General features: G+C 41.8%; 1 protein-coding gene across 3 annotated transcripts in view; it reads left to right on the forward strand.

The window, feature by feature from the left end:
- DENND5B (DENN domain containing 5B) overlaps nt 1–23,373 on the forward strand; it is a 107,954-nt gene that overhangs the window by 44,994 nt on the left and 39,587 nt on the right. For all 3 annotated transcript variants that reach the window (XM_085569637.1, XM_021539994.4, XM_021539995.4), the window contains 3 exons: nt 1,722–1,831; nt 7,010–7,676; nt 17,792–17,979. In XM_085569637.1, coding sequence (XP_085425763.1) covers nt 1,722–1,831; nt 7,010–7,676; nt 17,792–17,979 — 965 coding nt within the window. The remainder of the gene's footprint in view (nt 1–1,721; nt 1,832–7,009; nt 7,677–17,791; nt 17,980–23,373) is intronic.

Below are 23,373 nucleotides of genomic sequence, written 5' to 3' on the forward strand. Positions count from 1 at the left end.
TCTCAAACCACTGGGATGATAAAATGCAAACACTACAGAGACTCTACAAAGGTAAGTTGTTTGTGACAATTATTTTCCTGGATAAAATGAAGCCATGTTGTCAGCCTACAGGGACATTGTAACTGCTGGTTTTGGGCAGCTGAATTTCTTATAACAGTGCTTATGCTTGATAACCAAAACATTTTCTTTTTTTTTTTTTTGTCATGAGAAAGGAAACCTTCAAAGAAATTTAAACTTCAGCAGTCACTTACTGCCAGCATAGAGAACTTCATTAAGTCATCCACATATTCTCTTCTTACTTTTAGTAGAAGCAACCAAATAAATTTAGTATCAACTACCTGCCTTTCTGCCAAGCCACAGTTGTAAGGTAAACTCTGTCAGATGTGAGAATGATGGAAGATCTAATTGGGAGATACCTTAGTGCATATTTGTTTGATTATTCAAGCATGCTAATTACTGTTTGATTCTAAGAGCTAGAAATGTTGCTGAGTATGTCTAAGTACATACCTGGAGAGAAAATTTTTGCTGCCTTTGCTTGATGGGATCTTCATTTTGTGACATTTTCGGAATTGGTGGATGGCAGTGTCTTTAATGGCTCTGCAAAGAACTTTTGGACCAAAATAAGAGATTATTCTACTGTCATGTCATGAAATAGATTTATGGACTCTGCTTTTGGTGTACTTGGTCTGAGCTTGCAACTGATTTTGAGGATCTTCATAGATTATCAAATCCTACCATTAAACCTGGCACTGCCTTTTTGCTACTAAAACATATCCCCAAATGCCACATCCACATGTTTTTTGAACGCTTCAAGGGTGATGATTCCACCACTATGATGCTGCAATATGTCTAAATCCTGTGTTCAAAGTAAGTATTGTATAAAAGTAACAATATCTTTGAAGTCTTAGAGATGACTTGGGAAGAAAACTCCTTCTCAGAATGCACTTGCATATGAGTGCTGTTGGAAGAGCTGGTTTTGTGTGATAGTGTAATAGTTGGTCATTTAATGAACAGATTTGAAGAACTCTTTGTTTTGATTACTGTTTTTCATGCTGTAGACAATCCAGTGGGGGTAACTCCATTAACAACATCACTGTGAAATACAGTATTTGTATGCTGATAACTGGATGCATTTCTTCTTGAAGTCTAATTTCAGTCTTCCTCTTTGCACTTGCTGGATTCTTTGTGTGGAGAATGTATGTCCTTGAAATTTGCTGTGGAAAAAATAAATGTTTAATTGTCAGATAGGACTTGTAATATAAAAATTATCATCTATAATGAACACTTGAATAATTTATAATAGCCAAGAGGTGCTCATATTTTTATTGACCTTAAAGACAGCTTCTAACAAACCTGAGGGAAAGTGCTTTTTCGCTGACTACGTAAAGCCATCTCTAGATACTCAAGCTGTAGGAAAAGGTCAAGAATCCAGCTGATTGCAAGGTCTTTCTCTGTAAGATTTCAGCAGTGATTTTTCTCTTGACAATATATTTCCATTCTGTAAATACTAAACTGGAGGCTGTGTTGCAACTGCAGTAAGATTTTGTGGGAAGGAGGGTAAGGTCAGACAGAATGGGAATCTTTTCTGTTTCTCTTTTAAAAGTTGTACCTCTGAGAGTCAAAATACCAATCAGATTTGACCAAAAAAAAAAGGAAACCCAGGTCAGTTCTCTCTGAAACCTCACTGCTGTTTTGAGTCATTATTTCTTCATTTGTTGCAGGAGAGAATTTTGACCAGAGTCCCCTAAGAAGAACCTTCAAGTCCAAAGTTTTGGCCCATTATCCTCAGAACATTGAGTGGAACCCCTTTGACCAGGATGCTGTCAACATGGTAGGTAGAGAAAAGCTCTTCTCAAATTGTTACTGCCAGCATCAGCCCTTGAGAGGTTCCTGGACTATTTGCAGCCAGCCCTTGTGATGCTCCTGTGATGCTGTGGCTGTGGTGCTTCTGCTGGGACTAAGAGCGCTCCCTGGGCATGCTGCATGAAAAGCTGTAGAGGAAGAGGAGTTGGGAAAACACAGAATACATTGAGGCACAACAAAATGCTGCGTTTCCTTGTTAGTTTTAAGTGTGCTGAGTGATGAAACAAGTCCAAGCACCATCCCAGGGACTGGGTGAGGAGGGGTGTGGTCACCTAGAATACCTATCCCCAGGTAGGAAGGAGGCAAACCAAGGAATTTTTAAGATACTGATATCCATGTGAGATTTTGGAGTACGAAACACCTTGATTCTGCAGACAAGGGAAAGAGGAATCTTTATGCAGAAGCTGGAACTTAGCTAAAAGCCACAGCTTTTGCTGGATCATCACTTCTAATGGCACCTCTGCACCAATGTATCTCCTGTACATCTCTTTCCTCTCAGTTATATGTGATGTGAGCATCTGTGTGCCTGAATCTCATGGACTGGGAAAGGAGGGGAAAAAGGGAGTTCCTGGAGTGGGGGCAATGACAACTGAAAGACTGATGATCCACTGGGAATTTTTCTGAAAAGCTGGTAATTAAAGGATGATTCCAAAATCACCAAAACACTTGTTAAGAGCATAACCTGACAAACACAACAGATTCTGTTTCAGATAAAAAACAGATTTGAGCTTCCCAGTATAGAAAATGGTATATATTTCTTAATTTTAAAGTAACCAGTTGTTGTAGCTGTTTTCAAAAATGTGTTTTGGGTCTAAGTCAATATTAGAAAATTAGGGAGGCCCTTCCCCCAGTCTAGGTTAGATAAACTTTGCTTTTGAGGGAGGCAGAACAGCACACCACCTGCTTCAAAGCAGAACTGACCTCATTGTATGGGGCAAGTCAGAAGTCAGGAGAATCTCCTGGCCCTCACTCAGCAGATGGAGAGATGGGGAATATATAAAACCTACATTAAGTTATAAATATAAATATATAATATATAATATATAATTATAATATATAATATATAATATATAATATATAATATATAATTAATATATAAAACCTACATTAAGCAAAAAATGCATTTGGAACTTCCCTGCAGTCATGAAGATGTAGAAATCTGGAGTTCATCTCAATTTCCACCAATTTTATTTTTAGCATTCTGACAAATATTTAGCAGGAAAGCAAAGGAGCTGGGAGCAGCAGTGACTGATACTGTGGCACTGCACTTGCACAGAAAGGCAGAGAGATATGAGCCAGCCACTCCCTCTGCCTGCTGACAGCTGGGGATTTCTGTCTTCTGCTTCCAAATGTGCACTGCTGGAGTTGGGCTGGTATTTGGGCTGGTCTCCACATCACTGTGCTGGTACAGAAGGCATGAAGGACTCAGAGCAATACTTCATCAGGAGTTAAGATGGTAATAGCTCAGCTGCCAAGGCTATTTATGCCTTTTAGTTCTGCCTTTGTGTTGGGGGTGTTCCAGTAGGAAGTGATACAGGGTGTGCAGCAGGAATACAACAGCTGGAATTATTGTGTTATTTGTCTCTCACGTTACAGTGGAGAATGTCTAATATTCATGAAGTGTGATCACAGTATTGGACAAAAATGGAATGCTAAAACCAGCAAGAGACCTATTAAAATAATTGAACTGAACTGCACTGAGCACATCTTTCATTTGCAATGCATCTTGGAGAAAAAAAAGGCATTTACTAACAGCAGCAGTATTTAATGATATTTTAAATTATCTTTTGGAAAATTTCTTTATTGTTTTGATCTGAAACATCATTTAAAGTAATACCCACCTCCATGGAATCTCCTGAGGCAATTATTGGCCTTTCTGATCTTGCCTTGCTGTATTAGTTCTGCCTATGTGTTTGCTTTATGTGAGCTTCCAGAAGCAATTTTCCTCAGAGAAGAAAATGCATAAATCCTTGAAGGGTAACTTGTGAGAACTCTGGCTTTGCTGGATGCCTAAGGAATTTCAATTGCCTTCTGGAACCATCCGATTGTTTTAAAAATAGCCCCCTGAAGTTCCAAGCAATCAAGCTGCAAAGGAGTTATGTTTTCCCTCTGTTTCAAAGCACATGTCAAAGTACAGAGTTCTCTTTAACAGGGAATTGTGTCTTTCTCCCTGCTGCTTTATGTGATTATCCCTGCCTAACCTCACACACCATCTTCTGTGACCATTCTGCAAGTGTTGTACCAAACTAAAGTTCTCAGTAAAGAGATAAAGAAATTTTTAGAATACGAGCTTCCTATTTTAGCCCTCTGATTCATCAAGGTATATAAACCTTTGCCTGTATTTCTGAAACTCAAGGAAGCATTATCTGTTTAATGTCTCATGTACTGAAATACAAGAATTAAAGCTTGCCTGGTGGCATTTGAAGGAGCAGGCTTTAACACAAACAAAAGCACTTTCTCTCCACCCCCTCACCCACAGTGCAATTTGGGTATGGAGCTTGCTGCCACAGCATGTTGTGAGCATGAAAAATATGTAGGGGCTTAAAAAATGAAATAAAGATATAGTGGAAAAGAGGTGAAGCAGTGTTGGTGGGCAGTGGTCCAGAAGGGGACTTCTGGTTCAGAAATAGCTGCAAATGATGATGGCTGGGAGGAAGCAGGGATTATGGGGTGTGTGTGTGTCCTGCCTCTGTTCTTGGGGAAAGGGTATCTCCTATTCAGGACTTCCAGAGACAGGTTATGGATTAGCTGATACCTCTTTATCTATCCTGGTACAGCTTCCTTTTGTTTTAACAAACCATCCTGGTTATAAACCTTATTGCAAATCTGGTGTGATTCCACAGTTTTCTGCTGATGGATATCTTTAAATAGTAAATAAATTATTAATAGTAAATAGTTAAATATTACAGTGCTTGGGAAACCAAAATCCTGTCCTTTGATCAGTAACTTTGGGTAGTTTTTGGTGTTCATACAAAGATGAAGTGCAGGTGACTGACTGTGTTCTCAGAATTAGTGAGCCAGATTCACACCAGCAGGCTAAAATTTCACCCCCCTTAGTACATCTCAAGCTGCTCTCCAGCACTCTCCTGTGGCATGTGTGACACAGATGAGATGGGAAGTGATTGATGTCCAAGGCCTTAAGATGAAAGTTTTCATGCATTAACCACAAATTCAAAGCATTGCTGGAAAATGATTACAGGCTCTTCCGTTTGATCTTAGCTTCTTAAGTGACTCCTGGTCATTCCTCCCATCTTTTTTTTTTTTTTTTTTTTTTCCCCTGTGTCCTCTTATAGGTCTAACAACAGCAGGAGTCTCTGGGCCAAGGTTTGCAGCCAGTGTCTTAAAAGGTCAATATTCTGCATGTGTCAAGTTGTGGCTGAAACTTAATAGATGGGCATCCCTTTATGTATGCTTACCCAATATATAAAGGACAAGGGAATAATAATTAAGTCTTGGAGGAAATGTATTTTAACAGCCTTCTGAAATAGTCTCAGCTGATATGACTTTCCCTGATGCATATCTGTGTCTGATTGTAATAGTATAGCTAATTTGCTTGTCCAGGTATTTTTCTGTGAAGTGAAGAAAATTTAATCTCTGATAGCATTGAGATTTAAGCCTTTGATTTCAGCCTGGTTGGCTTTGATAAGGCTTACAGCCACCATTGAGATCCCACATTTTAGAAATAAATTTTTATTAAGCAAGCCTGCCAAAAAGTGATGCTAAGAAAGATATTTATTGTGGAGAATAAATTTAAATAAAGTATGAAACAAGGATTTTTACTACTTCTTTATTGGAGAAGCCTTAACCATGGCACTGCTCTTAATGCCTCAATAAAAACTATAAAGCTCTTGAATAAAAATGTGGCTGCTCTTCAGAAATAGTTCAAGCTGCCATTTCATACTTTGTGTCAGCAGAGCCCATCAATTGAATTAAATTCTTCTGCCAACTTCAGGCTTCTTATTTCCCTATGTATTACCTTTTTGAGCTATATATGAGAGCTGTCCTAGATAATTTAGGAACCTGATAGCCTGTTGTGGAGTCTGGACCACTTGCCAAATTCCCAGCTTTACCAGGTGTTGAATGGTCTCTGCAAGATGCACTGTTGAAATTCAGGGTAGGATGTGCCTGAAAATATATAGTTATTTTTCCTGACCTCTTCTAGCATCACAGGAATTTACTCTTGGTCAAGATGTGAGACATTAGGAGATGTACTCAGTTGTGCCTAGGTTCACATACTGTGGTAAAAGTTGGCTTCTACTGTTGCCTTTTTTTACAAGGAACACTTTGAAGATTCTCCTTCTCTACTTTCCTTTTATTTCTTCAGACAGTACAAAGAAAGCTATAGTCCTTTGTTTATAAATATACTTATTAAGCTAGAATATGAGGAGTTTCCTACAATTCAAACAAGTTTTACTGGATGTTTGTTATTTTGTATTAGATAGTTGATAGCATTCCCAAAGAATGTCTGGAAAAATGCCTTGATTTATCACTAGAGCCATGGTTCAGAGAAACACCCAGCGTAGCAGAATCACTGTAAGGGGTTTTGCTGAGTGGTAAATCAAAAATGAGGCCTTCATAGATTTTTGGGTGTTTCCCTCCCTGGCCCTCCTTTTATCCAGCCTAAGCTATTTGGTAGCACTTAGAGAAGAAAGTAAATGTAATAGCTGCCAGTCAGCTGGGGTTTGGTTTGTTTGTTGTTTTTTTTCCCCCCAGAAAATTAGGGAAGATCAAAGAATTCCAAGGAGTCTATGTAATTTAAATCCAGTGGTATAAGATGCTTCCTTCACTCTCTGATTTTCAAGTACTGTGGGCATGATATATCCAAATGAGAGCAAAGCTGGATGTTTTTATATGATACTTAAATAAATGACACAAAGGCTATTCGGCAGTGAAAACAGTTTGAGCAAGTAATGAAAATCAGTCATAATGACTTAATGGATGGAATATTTTTTGAGGGTGCTTTCCTTTCTTCAGTCATGTCTCCCTCTTAAGTAGCATCAGTTGTTTTGTTCTTGGATGTTTTTTTTTTTTTTGAAGGTAAATGGCTTGTTGTGATGCAGAGGATAAAAAGAATGTGCCTGCACAGCAGAAATGCAAAATAAAACTGTCTTGGGTGACTCTGTCTATTTCTTTTTTCCTTTCCTAGCTGTGTATGCCCAAGGGGCTGTCTTTCAGGACGCAGGCGGATAACAGAGACCCGCAGCTGCACTCGTTCATCATCACCAGGGAGGATGGCTCCCGCACCTACGGCTTTGTGCTCACCTTCTACGAGGAGGTGACGAGCAAGCAGATCTGCACGGCCATGCAGACGCTGTACCAGATGCACAATGCGGAGCAGTACAGCAGCGTCTGCGCCTCCTCCTCCTGCAGCATGGACTCCCTGGCCAGCAGCATCGACGAGGGCGACGCCACGTCCCTCGCCAAGCTCCAGCGCTACAACTCCTACGACATCAGCAGGGACACGCTCTACGTCTCCAAGTGCATCTGCCTCATCACCCCTCTGCCCTTCATGCAAGCCTGCAAGAAGTTCCTGATCCAGCTCTACAAGGCAGTGACCTCCCAGCAGCCACCCCCTCTGCCCCTCGAGAGCTACATCCACAACATCCTCTACGAGGTGCCCCTGCCGCCCCCGGGGAGGTCGCTCAAGTTCTATGGGGTTTATGAGCCCATCATTTGCCAGAGACCTGGGCCCAACGAGCTGCCACTCTCTGACTACCCTCTCAGGGAGGTCTTTGAGCTGCTGGGCCTGGAGAACCTGGTCCAGGTCTTCACCTGTGTTCTTCTGGAGATGCAGATCCTTCTGTACTCACAAGGTGGGTACTTATCCAGCAATGTCTGTTTCCAGCGGGCAGGTCCTGGGCATCTGCAGCCACAGGAGCTCATAGAAATGTCATGTTATACAGAGCCGAGGTTGATTTTTGAAATGTGAGAAAGCACTGAAAAAATGAGAGAAATGAGGGTGTCCTAATGAAAGCAGCAAATAACTGTTTCCTCCAGGCAGTCTAGGTGCTGCTTAATTATGCATTGTATTTATCATTAGTGGCAGCTAGCAATAGAATACATTTGATTATTATCCTCACGCTGCCCTTGATCATGAAAGACAGCATGAAATTAATCCTATCTTCTTAAAAAATACCAGCAGAAAGTAGTAAATCTTGCAGAAGACACTCTCGCTGCTACTTTGTTTTTCAAATTTCAGCAGCATATCGATTCTTGCCTCCTGTATGATGGATGTGTTCTTGTTAAAACACTGAGAGTGTTTTAGCCCTTTGAGGCTGAAGATTTAATGGTGGGTTTTGCAACTGAATGGAGCTACTGGTCATTCCTTTTTAGTCCTACTTGAGGTATTTGGGAATGTTGCTGACAAGGATGCTGGTTCTTCTTTTTGAGACACTAAGATTGCAGTTGGCCAAACATTGGCAGAAGTTGCTTGCACAGAGCCTGTCCATGCTCCATATTGAACTGTGCCACCAAGCTTTGGAAAATCTGGTTTTGAAAACTTTTTCTCTAATGGTTGTCTTTCTGTAATAGTGCAACACTCTGCTGCAGGTTTGGGGAAGCCTGACTTACTTCTGGGCATGCTTTGGGATTTTACACTTCTATTACTGTTTCTTCTAGGATGTTGGTTTCTGTGAGTCTGGCCCTGGTAGTATTGAGATGTCCAACGTGTCAAGGTCAAGTTTTCCTGCTGACTTTTAAGGGGATGTTCAGACTTTTTGGGTGTTCTCGAAGTCTCACTGGAAGCCTGTCTATGTAATTTGGGTTCCCAAATGTCATCTGTGATTCTGACCCTAAATTAGGAAGATGTGTGTCAGGGGAAAATTTTTGGGGGTGAGAGGAGTGGTTTCATCAGAGAAGAAAATACCTGGATCCAGGAGGTAGACAGGAGGTAGTGGAAAGAGGAGAAGATGCTGACTACATAGGCTTGTCAAGAGGAGTGGTTTGAGCAGCAGACAGCTTGAAATGGAGCAGGGAGAGCGGATGGGAAATGGCTGGAAATGAGTATGGATAATGAACCTTCAGGCTCCAGAAGGGATCGCTTGAGTTTGCCATATAAAAGAAAAGGTCAGGAAGTGTGTAATGGTAATGCTAATAACTAAATGACTGAGAAGAATGTTCAGGGAGGTGGAAAAAGGGTAGTTCTTCTGCAAATGACTGAATTCAAAGGATTTGATAGTTCTTTGCAGAGCTCTTCTCCACATGGGCTCCAGGGGTTTGCTTTCAAGAACTGAAAATGAAAGGTTTTATCTTCTCTCAGTTTGAAGTGTGAGCAGAAATCCTGCTGTTAGTTTTGATTAGGCTGCTTTTCCCCTCCCTCCTGCTTCTGTGTGTGTGTGTGCACGGTTATCCCCTTTCTTCCTTGGTTTGAATCATGCTGCCTTTGCCACTTTGCACTGGGGTTTGATATTAAACAGCAGCACCACTGAAATGCCTCTCATCTATCCCTGCTCATCAGTCCCACCCTGGTCCCTGCTTATGGACTCACTGAGAACTGAGAATTGTTTCTTTTCTTTTTTCTTTCTCATTGAAAGATAGTAGCATTAGGAAAAATGTAACCTGACAAGCACATTTTAGTTATATTTTATGCATGTAGAGAGCAACCTGTATGTGCACTACTTTTGTAATAGTCATTGAGGCAGATACAAAATATCTACTAAATAATTTTGACTCAGTCTTTGTGTCCGCAAGAAGATAGATAAACGTTGTTCTTCCAATTACTGGTTATAATTTAAGTGTTTACTTGGTTTGTTTAGTTTCATTGTGTGGGGTTTTTTTTAAAGAAAAGTGAGATAGTGAGAAGTAATCCTATCCACCCTTCAAATTTCAGAATTTTTTCTTCCCCCTCTCTTCTCTATCTTTGAATCTAGGTATATCCTTCACATGACTTTTACTTGCCTATCTAACATAGACACAATTTGGTGGGGCATGGGGAAAGGTATATAGCTGTGTTAGGGAAATTCTGTGATTATGGAAATAGCAGCATAATGCTGGTTCCCAGAGGTGAGGAATGTGGAGTGGAGGGCAAATGCAAAGCCTCAGTTTTGGCATACCCTGATAGCTGAGTGCTTGGCTAATTGTGTACTGAGGCTTCTTTTAAATGTCGGTCTTTTAATTCCTGAAAAAGAAAACTGCAGCTATTTTCCAATTTGACATATAACCATCCTCGAAGGTACCGAAATCTGCTCTCTTCAGCTTTGAGATCCGTCAGGGAGAAGCACTTTTTAAACTCCCAAGTCCTTTCAAGGCAAAGGATGAAAAGGCTTTGGCTGATGTATATCTTGCTGCAAAATAACAAATGGGAGAGGCATTTTGCAAGTTCACCCTTCTTTGCCTTCCTGCATTAAAGAGGGTGGTTTCATTGGACTGTGTTTCCAGAGGCCTGGCCTTGCTGCAACCTTCCCAAACTCAACAAGAGATTAGTAGATCCTCTGGTTGCAGTTTCAAGCAAGACAGCATTATTTATACAAAATCACAATTCACTGACATAATCCTGTACTACTCAAGAAATCAGAGCCAGGAGCAGCACCTACTTCAGTTCACTAAACTATTTCAGTAAGAGCTGCTGTTAACATGTGTGGGAAATGTAAGCTGACTTTTTTGTGATTCTTCTAGACCCGTTGCAAGGAAGCTTTTCATTTAAGCTTATCAAAAATTTAGTTCTTCTTCTATACAATAAAGGCTTCTTTTGGAAATTGGAATGAAAATATAAATTGTTGCACAACCCTGACCATACAAAGAAGCCTAGCTGGTAGAAACAGCAGTGAAAGGCTGGCAAAAGGTTGCACAGAGATTGTACTGGCTTTTCTGAAGTGGTTTTTCTCAAGGGAACTAGGAGTTGAGGATGAGAAAGTTTATTTTTAACCCTGTAGCTAGGGCATAATGTTTCCAGCAGCCTGAACAAAGGCATCTAAATCAATGAAGAGGTGAGGGTGTTGGGTGACTTTATCCAGCTTGCCCTGGAAGCGTTCCCAGTGTGATACAGGAGTGTCTGGTGCAGCTCTGTCTTGAGGACAGGAGCAATGAGTGGCTGCTACAGTCATCTTTAGGTATCCAGTTGCACTGCTGATGGTGTCTTAGGGGTGACTGGTTCCCCATCACTTGGGAAAATGCAGAGATTGTAGTGGGCTGTATCTTCACTTTACAGCTGTGGTAGGCAGAGACTGGCAGCCAAGAATGGTGAGCTCATTTTTTAAGCTGCTCTGTTCTGATGCATGTTGGACTGCACAGCTGGGTAACTGGCAGAGCCCTGTGCTTGCACCTCAGTGAAAAGATCAGCCCTTGCTGTGCCTGGAGTTAATCACAACCACTGCTGGTGAGAAGTGCCAACTCTGGTCTGCAAAGGTGGTGTGGAAACCCATACCTGAAATCACCTTCACTCTACATTAATTCCTGCAGCTTCAGGTTCCATCCTTCTGCATATAGAGAATATTTTTAAGATTAAATAGAGCAAGTTGTCAACATTTGGGCTTTGAAAACCAAGGGGAGGGATTAGATATGCTTTCACTGCAATTCTTTAGGGTGCAATCTTTGCAGTGGTCTTGTAAGTGCCCTTTATTTAGAGCACAGCTCTCTCATGCAACTGTGCAAATGTAAGGTCTTGTCCACTCTTCAATAGCTACGACAGTTTCCAAAGGATAAGTAGCAAAACAGCACTGGTGTGAGATTGCTGCTGGAGAGGGATGAATTAAATTGTCAGTTCTGTGGAAACCTCAGCAATCCATTTTGTATGTCTGCCTTTCAAGGGATTTAAGCATGAGAGGGAATGTGTGGATGAGACAGAGATAAACTTCTTAGAGCTTAGGCTGTTTCTGCTCATTATAATTTTGAGTGTTTTCCAAGTTGTTTTTCCACAGGCTTGAGTAATTGCTCCTCCAAGATTGAAATATTCTTTACCTTTTTTTTTTTTTGATCTTATAAATTGTAATACAAATTACTACACATACATAAAGTCATTGCCTAGAAAGTTTTATGTCTGAAAGATCTTTCTTATGAGGTCTGTTTTGGGGTAGATTTTTTAAAAATAATACATGCATAATGTGTTTGCCTTTTAATGCATTTTCACATCAAATAGTTACATAGAAAACCTTTGCTCTTCTACTCATTATTTAAAGAATTACCCTCCACACTAATATTAATCCAAAGCAGTGGGAAGTTATTGCATAGAACAAATTATATGGGGTCAAAATCTGTGTGCTGTGGAAGAGACCTGGGTTTATGGCCTTATTAGAACTCCACTCAGAGGCTACACTGTATGCTTCCCTGGAAAAAAAGACAAGTAATTGGGTAGAAAAATCAGAGAATGACACAGTCTTCCTTTTTAAGTTAGGTGAAATGACAAAATTGGTTTTTCATTAGAAGTTGCTCAATTTTGTTAGCTGTCAGTATGACCTGAAAAGTGAAGCTTTTAAAGCATCTGGAAAAAAGGAACTGGCTCAGGTCTGTGCCACAACCCCACTCCTGTTGGTGTTCACAGTGAGATGTAAAGGGAGACAGGACCACTGCTTTTAACACTGCTCACACACACCACAACCTCTCCACTTTTTTTTTACTTCATTCTCATTTTTTTTCATGATGAAACATCTTTACCTTTCAGAATGAGGGGAAGAAAGTTAAATTAGGCCTCTTTATTGCAGTTATGGCAAATGCCAGATAAATAACATGGCAGTCTAAAGTGATAGTGACCAAAGTTTTTCCCTGTTGGACTCTTGTGTCCTCCCCATCATCTTGCTGCTGGCTGGGAGCCTGTTGTGCCTCAGCAGCCATGGAAGAGAGCAAGGGGCTCCCTGTGTATTCAGGAGCACCTTCAGGAGTCCTGCTGCCACCTTGTCAGCCTTGTCACAGACTTTTGCCCTCTTCTCAGAGACTTAGCCATGCTGGTAATGGGAGCTAATTCTTGAGGTGGCTCTTAATCATAAATTAATTCATGCTGAACCACTAATGGCAGGCTGGGAGATAGTTAAATTATATAAATGGAAATGTATTGAAGCAGAAGCTTTTTAAATGAAGTGTTGGCCAACAAGGAAAAAGGATAAGAGCTGGCCTCAGTGAATATTGGCTGTGGGATGTTTCCCTTGGGGCAGAGCTGACCCCCAGTTTGAGAGGTTAATTCTTCAGGCAGATAATGTAGGCTCGTCTTGACCCTTCTGCTTAAGAAAATATCTACTTTCATATTTGCATAAATTGCCCCTCTGCTTTTATCATATAGCTGATGTGCTGCATCACTCCCTGGTAGATGCACCTTTCCTTTGGGGATGGCAGGGCATTGAGGTGCCAGGGGTCATTTCCTCAGGATGGGCTGCTGGTTACAGCCCCATGTCGTGGCACCTGTCCAGGTTCCCTGAATGCAGCACTGCTGCAAGGTGGTTTCTGCAGTGAATAAACATTTTCTGCACCATTTTTGTCTGCTTTATCTGAACAGCTCTTGAAAGTCATCAGGACTGGCTTGTCAGTTGTCCCAGCTGCCAGCAGGCAAACCAGATGAAAGGTGGAAGCTTCCAGGGCACTTTGATGTCTGCAACACTTGTATGTGGTGCTTCTGTAGAGCTACTGAATTTGTAGAGATCTGATTTGAAAACCTTCGCTTTCATAAACAATTTTTGTCTCTGATGTGAATTTCAGATTTTGTTTTTCATCTGTAGTGTGCTATATATAAACATTACAGATCTGAAGGTACCCAGACCCAAGACAGGTCTGGTTAGGAGATGTTCTTGACACATACTCAGAGCTCAAAGTGAAATAAGTTTATTTTCCAGTTTTTCCGATATACCTGGCTCATCTAATTCATATCTTGTTACCAAAAAAAGGAAAAAAAAAATGGCAGCTGAATAACAATTGCTTATAATACTTGGACTGGAGAGGTAGCATGTAAAAAAATTGTTGGTCACAAGGATGTTTTAAAGCCTATTCAGGTGTTTTCCTCTGAAGAACTAGCTTTTATTCATTCGGGTTCATTGATGTTTTGGTTTTTGCTCTCTGTTGGTTTGGTCTATTTTGTTTAAAGACAATTGTTTTGTGCATATTGATAAAGTACTCTTTGAGAATAGCATCTGATTATCATCTTCCAGGATACATTTTTAAATAAAAGGCATTGCAAAGCTGCACTTATCCTTTATGTGTGTCCTGAAAGCAGTAAAGGAAGTGGTGTCCAGGTAATTCATCTCTTCAAATACTTCCAAGTGCTTTCAAATTGTATGTAAAATGAGACTTCAAAAGGAGAATAAAGAAGCAGTCTATCTTTAAAGCCTTGGACTGGATTTAGAGGATCCAGGCTGTGACTCCAGCTCTATGGTAAGCTTCCTGCCCTACCTTTGGTAGGTTACTGGAACAGAGAGTTGGAGAATGGCCAAGTTGTGCTTTCATTGGGAAGGCTGGAGGTGTTGAAACTGGAGTACCAGCACAGTGTTCCCAGCAGGAACGCCTGTTCTGGGGAGAATGAGCGTGTGTGCTCTTACATGTGCTTTATACACAAAGTTCCTGTGACTGGGAATTTGCTGAGAAGGTCCCAGGTGAAATTCTATTCTGTTTGATTATGACCAAAGATTTGAGTCTTTGGGGGTGGGACCTGAATGTGGTTTTAGCTCTTTGGAGCAGGGATAACACCAATGTCTTGTTGCCTTCACAAAGGATCTTGGTTTTGCTATGCTGCAGCATAAGAAGGATTTTGAGATATCAGACTCCTTTGTGGCAGGAAAAGTAATTTTTATGTTGAGCTTTTTGAATTGCTTAACATCTCAGAGCTTCTTTCCCCAGTATGTATAATAAAAAGAAGATTATTTTGTTTTGTTTTTTCAGTCACTGCCTGTATTTGAACTTTAAGGTATTTGGGGTAGATATTGATTATTGTACTATTATTGTGGTATGGAGAATCAACATCAAGAGAAAAATTGTAAAATTTTGTCAAATTGTCAAGTTTTGTCCCCTCTCAGAAAAACATATGCAGGGAATTCATGTGCTTGAAACCATTTCCATCTCCAACAGAGAATAGTGATTGGTAATTATACAGGAATATCTCAGGGTGTGCATTTTAAGCACTGTGAGCCATGTGAATGTTACCAGAGCTGGGTAAAGCAGGCTGAAGATGGTGCTTGAGCAGCAGAACTGCCAGCTTGCAGTGGAGCAGGTCCCTGCAGCTGTTGCATGTCCTGCACAGGGAATTGAGGGGCACGGCCGGGGTTCCCTGGCAGATGGAGCTGGAAAAAGGAGGTGGATCCAGAGGCTTTGAGCCTGACTCTGCTGCCCTCTCCTTCACTTAATGAAAAGGTTGTGTGAGGGACAGCACTGTACCAAATCCACCTAAGCTGTTAGGAAGTAGTGGTTGCAGTAGAAGCCCCGGGAGCACTTTGCCCTGGGGTTATCCTCCTTGAGCAGTTTCTCTTGGAAAACAAATTAGAGATGGAGCTTTGAGCATGAAGAATCTTGGAATAATTTTGGTTGGAGAAGACCTTGAAGATCAACTCCAGCTGTAAGCCTAACACTGCCAAACCCACCATTCAGTCATGTCACTAATTGCCATATTTACATGTCTTTTAGAGGCCTCCAGGGATGGTGATTCAACCCCTTCCCTGGACAGCCTGTTGCAATGCTCAACGACCTTATCAGTGAATAAATTTTTTTCCTGATACCCAATCTAAACCTCCCAAGCACAACTTGAGGCCATTTCCTCAGTCCACTGTTTCCAGGTTTTTCTCAGTAATCACGTAAGCTTCCTGCAAATTATGATAGGTACAAGAATCTCTCTATCAAAAATTATTTTAGGCTTTATATTATAGGTGTCTAATCTTGTACAGACTTGAAAGTATGTAAAAAGTAATTAGAACTTCTGACTTCTTTAAACAGATAACAAAAAAATATTTACAAGTTTTTGTATATTATTTTTCTGGAGGAAACTGGAACTTCCCTCTCTTCAGTCAAAACTACTGGGTACATAAACGTTTTTTATCTGCTAATTGGTGACAAGGATTGCTAGATTATAACAGCCTAATCATTTAGTCATCACTAGGTATTTTTTTTAAATCAGTTTTTCTCATAGTAAATTGGTTACAAAATTTGTGCTAGTGACCATGTTAAATATTATCAGTAGCACTGAGAAAAGTCAGCATGCACTTCCAGAGCTGAATGCCCTTATCCAAAAAGATCCTTGCGACTTTTCTGCCAAGAGCTGTTTCTTCATGTGGCTGTGTAGATCAGGACAGACTTTGAAGGTGTTTTACATACTAGGATGTGCTGCTTTTTCTATTTGATTTTTTTGATCTTTAAAGCTTTCAGAGTTATGGAATCTTATGAGACTCCTAAGCTTCTCCAAGTAGGTATTAGAACTTGAGTTTGTGTAAGGGTTCTTCAACAAGACAGGGAATGCACATGTATAGTTGTAGACCATTGCATGGGTAGGGATTCAAAAGCGACTGATCCATAGCTGGGAGTGTTTTGGAGGTGTAACCTTGAGACTGACTTGTATGCATGACAATTTTGCAGACTGACTGAATAGCTATTAGTAAGACAAGATGAAAAATGTTTTTGCCCTGCCAAGTGACCTTCTGGAGATTGTGGCTGGTTTTCCATAGAGAGGTGCTAGCAAGGAGAATGGGTGATGCAATTTGCAGTTGTAATTTGCATATTTATTCAAGAACATCTTCCCAGTGACCTCCTAATAGCTGAGCAGTGTCAGATGACAGCGCTTTTGCTGTTGTTGGTGTCTGCCAAGGTCTCAGACTGGGATGTTCAGGAAATGGGAAGAGTCGAGCTGGGCTCCTCTCCAGGCAAAAGCTGTCAATGGTGCTGTAGGAAAAAGCCTTCTCACCTGACTCAGAACCAGGGTGTTCATATTTCTGTCTTCATCTCCTGGAGTGGGGCAGAGAGGATTAGGAGAGATGGGCAACAACCTAAGTGTTGCCCAGGGTCTGGGTCTGGCTTCCATGAGAGGGAAAATCTTTTGGTTGTTCAAGCCAGAGCTTGTGAGACTCGCCTGGCACAGATGAGGCTTGGGTTTGGGCACTGCCATGGAGCTTACAAACCCAGGGGTCTTCACCTGTTTCCAGATAGATGGTCTGCAGTTTGAGATTTGCTGTAAGGATGGCTGTCTCTTTAAGACAAGTATGTGATTAATTTATTTATATGAAAAATTTGTGCTCAATTTATCCTCTCATTTATATTAATAAGTATCTTGTGGTATTGCATCATGCCAGCCAGATATTTGATAAATAATTTGCTGCTACCCAAATTCTGAAACATCCAGCTCAGGTGGACCAAAAGAAATTTTAATTTAAAAAACAATGCACAATGTGCTTACTAAAATCAAAATTTTTCAAAGGAATGGACTAGTGAGTTAAATACAAATTTGGGAAAGTAACATAATATAAATACACTAGCTGCACAGAATATATTTGAGAACTAAATTTATATTAGGCTTCTGTTTGGATTAAACTTAAAAGCTCTGCTTTTATATTCCTAGAGACTGTAAACTAATGCTGGTATATGGCCAAGACAAGTCTTCTGGAAAGTACACTCAACTTTGGAAATAGTAGCAAGTGGAGCAGAAGTAGGCAGGAGCAAGCAAGAAACCACAGTATTTCCTTGAAATTCACTTTTATCCTCTTTTTCCCTTGTAAAAATACATGCTTATTATGGAATTAGAGTATTATTATCCTGTACTAGAGACAGATGTTTTTGTATGTTTTTAATAAATTAATTTAATGACAGAATAGATCTAGATAAGGTGTGCATATCTATGCTCAGCTCTTTCTTTATGGGAGGAATGAGTTTTAACAGATTAATTAATGTTTACGGGTTTTAAGTACTGTCTTATTTTCCAAACAACATCTTATCACATAAACATGGTTTGTCTTGTTTTATCATGGATATCCTTGCCAAACAGATCTCAAGAGAAGAACACAGGGAGATAATTCAATATCTTTCTCTCTCCCACACCCAGATTATCAGCGGCTGATGACGGTGGCAGAGGGAATCACAACACTGCTGTTCCCATTTCAGTGGCAGCATGTGTATGTCCCCATCCTTCCTGCCTCTCTCCTGCATTTTCTGGATGCTCCTGTTCCCTACCTGATGGGGCTGCAGTCTAAGGAGGGAACCGACCGCTCCAAGCTGGAGCTGCCTCAGGAGGTCAGTGTCCCCCTTCAGGGTGGCTATCCTGAAATGTCTTACTAATATTTGTGTGAATTACTGCTGGGAAACAATGCCTGCTGTTAGGAGGCTTCTCTGGCACTGTGGAGCCAGCAGGAGTGAGATAATAGGGAAGCCTCCACAGCCCTTCTTGATCCATTTCTGAATTTAGTGAGTACTGCTTACTGTTTTGATTTCTAATTGCATCTCCTTCTGTTTGTTGTGACAAAGCTGAAGTGTTGTTGGCTTTCCCTACATCACAGACTCCACCAGGTTTTGTTACTCCATCAGTGTCCCAGTCCTACTGACAGAGGGCTAAAGGGCATGTCATTCGGGAAGGATCTTGGTGGGTCTGGGTCTCAGGTGTGATCCTGTCCTTGTCCCCGTGCTGCTGAGGAGTGTGCCATGTCCTGCCAGCCCCATCCCATCCGTGGCTGAGCCTGTGTGTTCCTGGTCTATTGCTAGACCAGTGTCCTGACCTCAGACAAGTCAGGCTTGCATTAACACTGTGCCTATGAACCACTTAGAGAGGAAAAAAAAGGAAGGAGAAGACATCTTTTTAATCTCAGGGTTAAATCCTTGGTAGTGGTGGAGTGAAATGGAGATTTTTCTCCTCAAAATTTGATGAAGGTGATGTAAAATTGCTTCAGGTTTTAACCTGGCCATATAGCAAAGTCTTTGGGATATGGTTCACCTGTGTCTGCGTTCCAAAGGGTGACTGGAACCAGAGCATGCCATGTGCTTTTAAACTTCGGTTTCTTGTAAAAATCAGTGGGAACCCCAAGAGTATCTGTTCATACAGCAGCAATGTCTCCTGCTCCTGTGCTGAGGGGACTTTGCTGGGGACAGAGTCCCTAAGGCTTCCAAATATCTGCTCTGACTGAGAAGGCAGATGGGACCAGCAGCAGAGGAGAATATGCAGGAGTGGGAGATTTTGTGTGCAAGTAGAGGGATAAACACAGGGCAAGGGTAATACAATTTTTAATAAAGGTCTGTTTTACATATTGCATGAAGGTGATTGAGTCAGCCTTGGTGGCATGGAACTGCAAATCAAGTTTTTACCTCACGGATACAGTGACTGAAGCACATGAAATCTGCACTGGTGTGGAAGCAAAGCTGCTATCTAGCTATGCTCCTCAGTAAAACCCTGCTAATATTACATAATTGCTGCAATTTTAAAAATTATTAGTCACATGCATTTGCTTAGCAGATTAAGCTGTCATTTTCCTTCAATTAAAATTTTAATGTGACAGTATTTAGTATTGCAGTATCGTTCGAATAACAAATATCACCAGGGAGAGAAGAGTAAGAGTGGGGTGGAATCTGCCCCCTCCATGATGTTTAACAGATGAGTGAAAAGTACCAGCATTTATGAATACCACAGTAATGTGAGAGGGAAAGAAAGAAGACACATTGAACAGGGAAGATGTTGAATCTCAAATTCCTCTAGACAATAAAAAATAAAAAAATCCCTCAGCATGCGAACAGTGATGAAGCACTGTTCACATCAGCATTCCTTTATTGTTCAGGCCAGGGGCTAGCTTTTCAAGCACTTGCTCTAAATATAAACCATTTGTTTGTTAGAGATAAAAATTCTAACAACTGGCCATCATGCTGTCTAATGTTGAGGCGCGGCATGCGCTCCTCGCCGCGGCACCCCGAGCGGTGCCAGGCTGGGCGGTGAGGGAAGAGAACGGGCGGCCGCTTTCCCCCGCAAGCTCTGCAGTTTCAGTTCGTGGCGCGCAGGGACAGACGAAGGCGACACGGGACTTGGGGGGGAACGAGATGGTTTTATTCCATGAGCCCCAAGACCCCGGCGGGCGGGGGGGCAAAGGTTTTATACAGAACTCAGGAGGACGGGTGTAGGAACAGTAACCAATGAGGGAATAGCAGGGGAGGAGTTTAGGGCAGAACTAACATCTGGAAGCTGAGGAGGGGGCTAGAATGAATGACAGGGAAGGTTCTAGGGAAAGGGGCAGGGAAAGGGGGGTTGGGGGGGGGAAACAGATATTAAACAAATATCAAATGAAAGAAAAACACACCACCGCATCTCCCTCTTTTACTTTACAAAAAGAAGGAGAATTTTGTGGTTTAAGCAAATTAATAAAACATGCAAATAATATAAAATCATATGATAACATTGTAAATTACTTAAAGGACATGAAAGACACATTATTGCATTTATAGGGCAGGAAGAGTAGTAACAGCTTAAATTAGACACAAGACTGCACAAAACTTGCTGTTTTGCTGTTCTGAGTAACAATTTAAAATAATGTAAATAATGTAAATAATTGAAATAGAATGAAATAATTGACAGAAATTAAACTAAAAAATTTAATTAGAATGATTAAAATTATAACTATCTAATTTGAATAAAATAATTAAATGGAATTATTGGAATTAAATATAATAAAAGATCAACTAAATATAACTAATAAATTTTTAAATTTCGCAGCAATGCAGCAAGCCTGAAGCGATATAGTAGCTGAGTGATTCCTGTAGCAATAATGGTTAAACACAGCCTTTAAGTTAAAAAATATCAGAAAAGACTGAATTAATTATAATTATAACAAAACAACTTAATATAAAATCAAATTGTAACATTACATATTATTAAAAAAACATAAATTGAAAGACATTAAAAAATGATAAACTAATTGTGATTATAACATATGAAACATATAAAAACTTCATCTGGAATATATAAAATTGTCTTAAATGAGAGTCCAAATTAAGGGTACAAAGCACAGCAGGATTTGTGACTTCATCTGATTTAGAATTTGCTGCGTCGCGGCGTTTGCGATGTTCAGCTTCTTAAATTCTTAAAGCAGAGTCAGCGGATAACGGCGCTTGTTTTAAAGCAGAGTCAGCGGATAGCGATGTGGTTTGTTCAATTTGAATGTCCGTTTGAGAGGTGGGCATAATATCTTGAGTAATAATTAACTGGGATGATTTTTTTTTTTTCTATAAAATATAACTCAACAAACAGATTATTCAAAAATAATCAAAAGCAAAAAGAGGAATTCGTAGTTAAATAAAAAGGAGTATTGGGTAGGGTACATTAAGGAATAGGATAGGGGAATCAGACAATCACTTAATTAGTGATTGCCATGATTAACAGGGGGTATCGGTAAGGGGTGGACCGGGGCGCCGCCATTTCAGGGGGAAGACAAAATGACGGATCCTCAGTCCCGGGTTTCGGCTCCATTTCCTCGGGAGAAGATCCCTCCCGACCCTCCCCCCGGAGGACGAGCCCGAAGAAGGATGGGGAATATCCAACCCCGCCTCCCCCAACAGGGACTAGCCTCGTGCAGGGACGGTGCAGGGCTATTGGGAGAGAAATGGGACTGGCGGGAAACCAGGGGCGGAAAAGAAGGGTCAAGGCGGGAAATGGGTCCCGAGCGGCGTGGCCAGCGCCATCTTGAGAGGGGTGCCGGGCACACTGCACTTGGCCTGAGCAGTGTCCGGCAGGGCACTTGGGGCGGCTCGGCCACAGCAATCCCCAAGGGAGGATAGGAAAGGGTTTTAGGAAAGTCCGAGGGGATGGGGGCATAGGGAGCTTCACAGAAGCAAAAAGGGGAAATTTATAGGAGGGGGGGGGGCCGCCCGACGCAGCTGGATGTCGGCGCAATGCGTGGGTGTAAAGGGCCCCTTTTAACAACTCTCCTATAGCTAACGTGTCGTCTTCTTAGCTGATCCCTACTGGTGTCTTTTCTACCCCCTCCGTCCAGCCCAGAATGGGGAGGGGAGGATAGAGAAGACAACTTTTTCGAGGAGAAGAAAAAGCGATCTAATCTAGGTCCCCACAGAAGACTAGGCGAAGGATAGCACTCAGTGCTAGCTTCTCCCAGAAAAAGAAAACCCACCCGCTTGCCAGGGACATGCACGGCTACAGCCCCAGTCTGGGCGCAGACGGGGGTTAAAACGCGAGAAAAAAAAAGTGACAGACCCAGCCGCCCGTCGGGGCGACCCCCACCCCGTGTAGCCTACCTTACCTTGCAGGCTCGGACGGAGATGGCTTGAATCTTCTCCTCGACTCGATGGAAAAGTCGCGCTAAAAACTGGGGATGTTCCTTCTCTTTCGGTTTGGCCCTTCCGGAAGCCTGGGTGTTCCCGTTAAACCAAGACTCGTCCCCGAAGCCTTGGTTTTGGCCACTATCAGCCTCCGGTGGTCTCGCTGCAGATGCTGACCGAGGAATGAACCTCTTCTCGGTCAGCCCCTCTTCAGGCTCCCCCGAGCCGCTGCCAAAACCGCCCTCTGTGTTCTCGGGTAAGTCTGCCCGCCAAAAAGCTCTGCAGCCCGGCTGCCCGTGCAGCGCGGCTGCTCCCGGGCGGGAAGATGGCGAGAACAAAGAGGTCCCGGAGCCTCAATCTTTTTCGCTCGGCGCTCAGCTCCTCTTAGCATCCGGCAGAGCTTTTACGGCCGTAGATGTTCCTCTTCCCTCCTTCTTCTTCTGTGAGGCGGGCGCCCCCACAAATTTGCCCGTTTTTTTTACAAGACGAAGGAGGGAACCATCCTCTGCTACCATATGTTGAGGCGCGGCATGCGCTCCTCGCCGCGGCACTCCGAGCCGTGCTGGGCGGTGAGGGAAGAGAACGGGCGGCCGCTTTCCCCCGCAAGCTCTGCAGTTTCAGTTCGTGGCGCGCAGGGACAGACGAAGGCGACACGGGACTTGGGGGGGGAACGAGATGGTTTTATTCCATGAGCCCCAAGACCCCGGCGGGCGGGGGGGCAAAGGTTTTATACAGAACTCAGGAGGACGGGTGTAGGAACAGTAACCAATGAGGGAATAGCAGGGGAGGAGTTTAGGGCAGAACTAACATCTGGAAGCTGAGGAGGGGGCTAGAATGAATGACAGGGAAGGTTCTAGGGAAAGGGGCAGGGAAAGGGGGGTTGGGGGGGGGAAACAGATATTAAACAAATATCAAATGAAAGAAAAACACACCACCGCAGTCTAAGGGTTACTAATCTCCCTGTATTAACTTTAATCATCAGATGTTTTTGAAGAGGGGAGTGAGACCAATTCCCCAAGGGCTTTCTGAATCTAAATCTCATTTTTCAAATTTTGTAAATGATATGCAGAGCTGAAATTAAAATGCCTTTGAAATGAAATATTGATAGATAAGAAGGCAGTCCCTGAGCTAAAGAACTGTACTGATGCATACCAAAACTGTGTAATAGCTACATAGTTAAATAAATCAAATTGTTTTGTATGAAGAAATGCATTTCTTTGTACATACTGAATTTAATATGAAAAAGCTGAAAGGACACATCATCTTTACCAGGTGAATACTAATATGCTTTAAAGTATCTGTGTGGAAGGTGATTAATGTTAATAAATATGTCCCTGAAAACATATTATATATGTCCCTGAAACCATATATTTTAAACAT

Source organism: Lonchura striata, chromosome 1A (genome assembly GCF_050655825.1).
Source record: "Lonchura striata isolate lonStrDom1 chromosome 1A, ASM5065582v1, whole genome shotgun sequence".
Taxonomy (NCBI): Eukaryota; Metazoa; Chordata; class Aves; order Passeriformes; family Estrildidae; genus Lonchura; species Lonchura striata.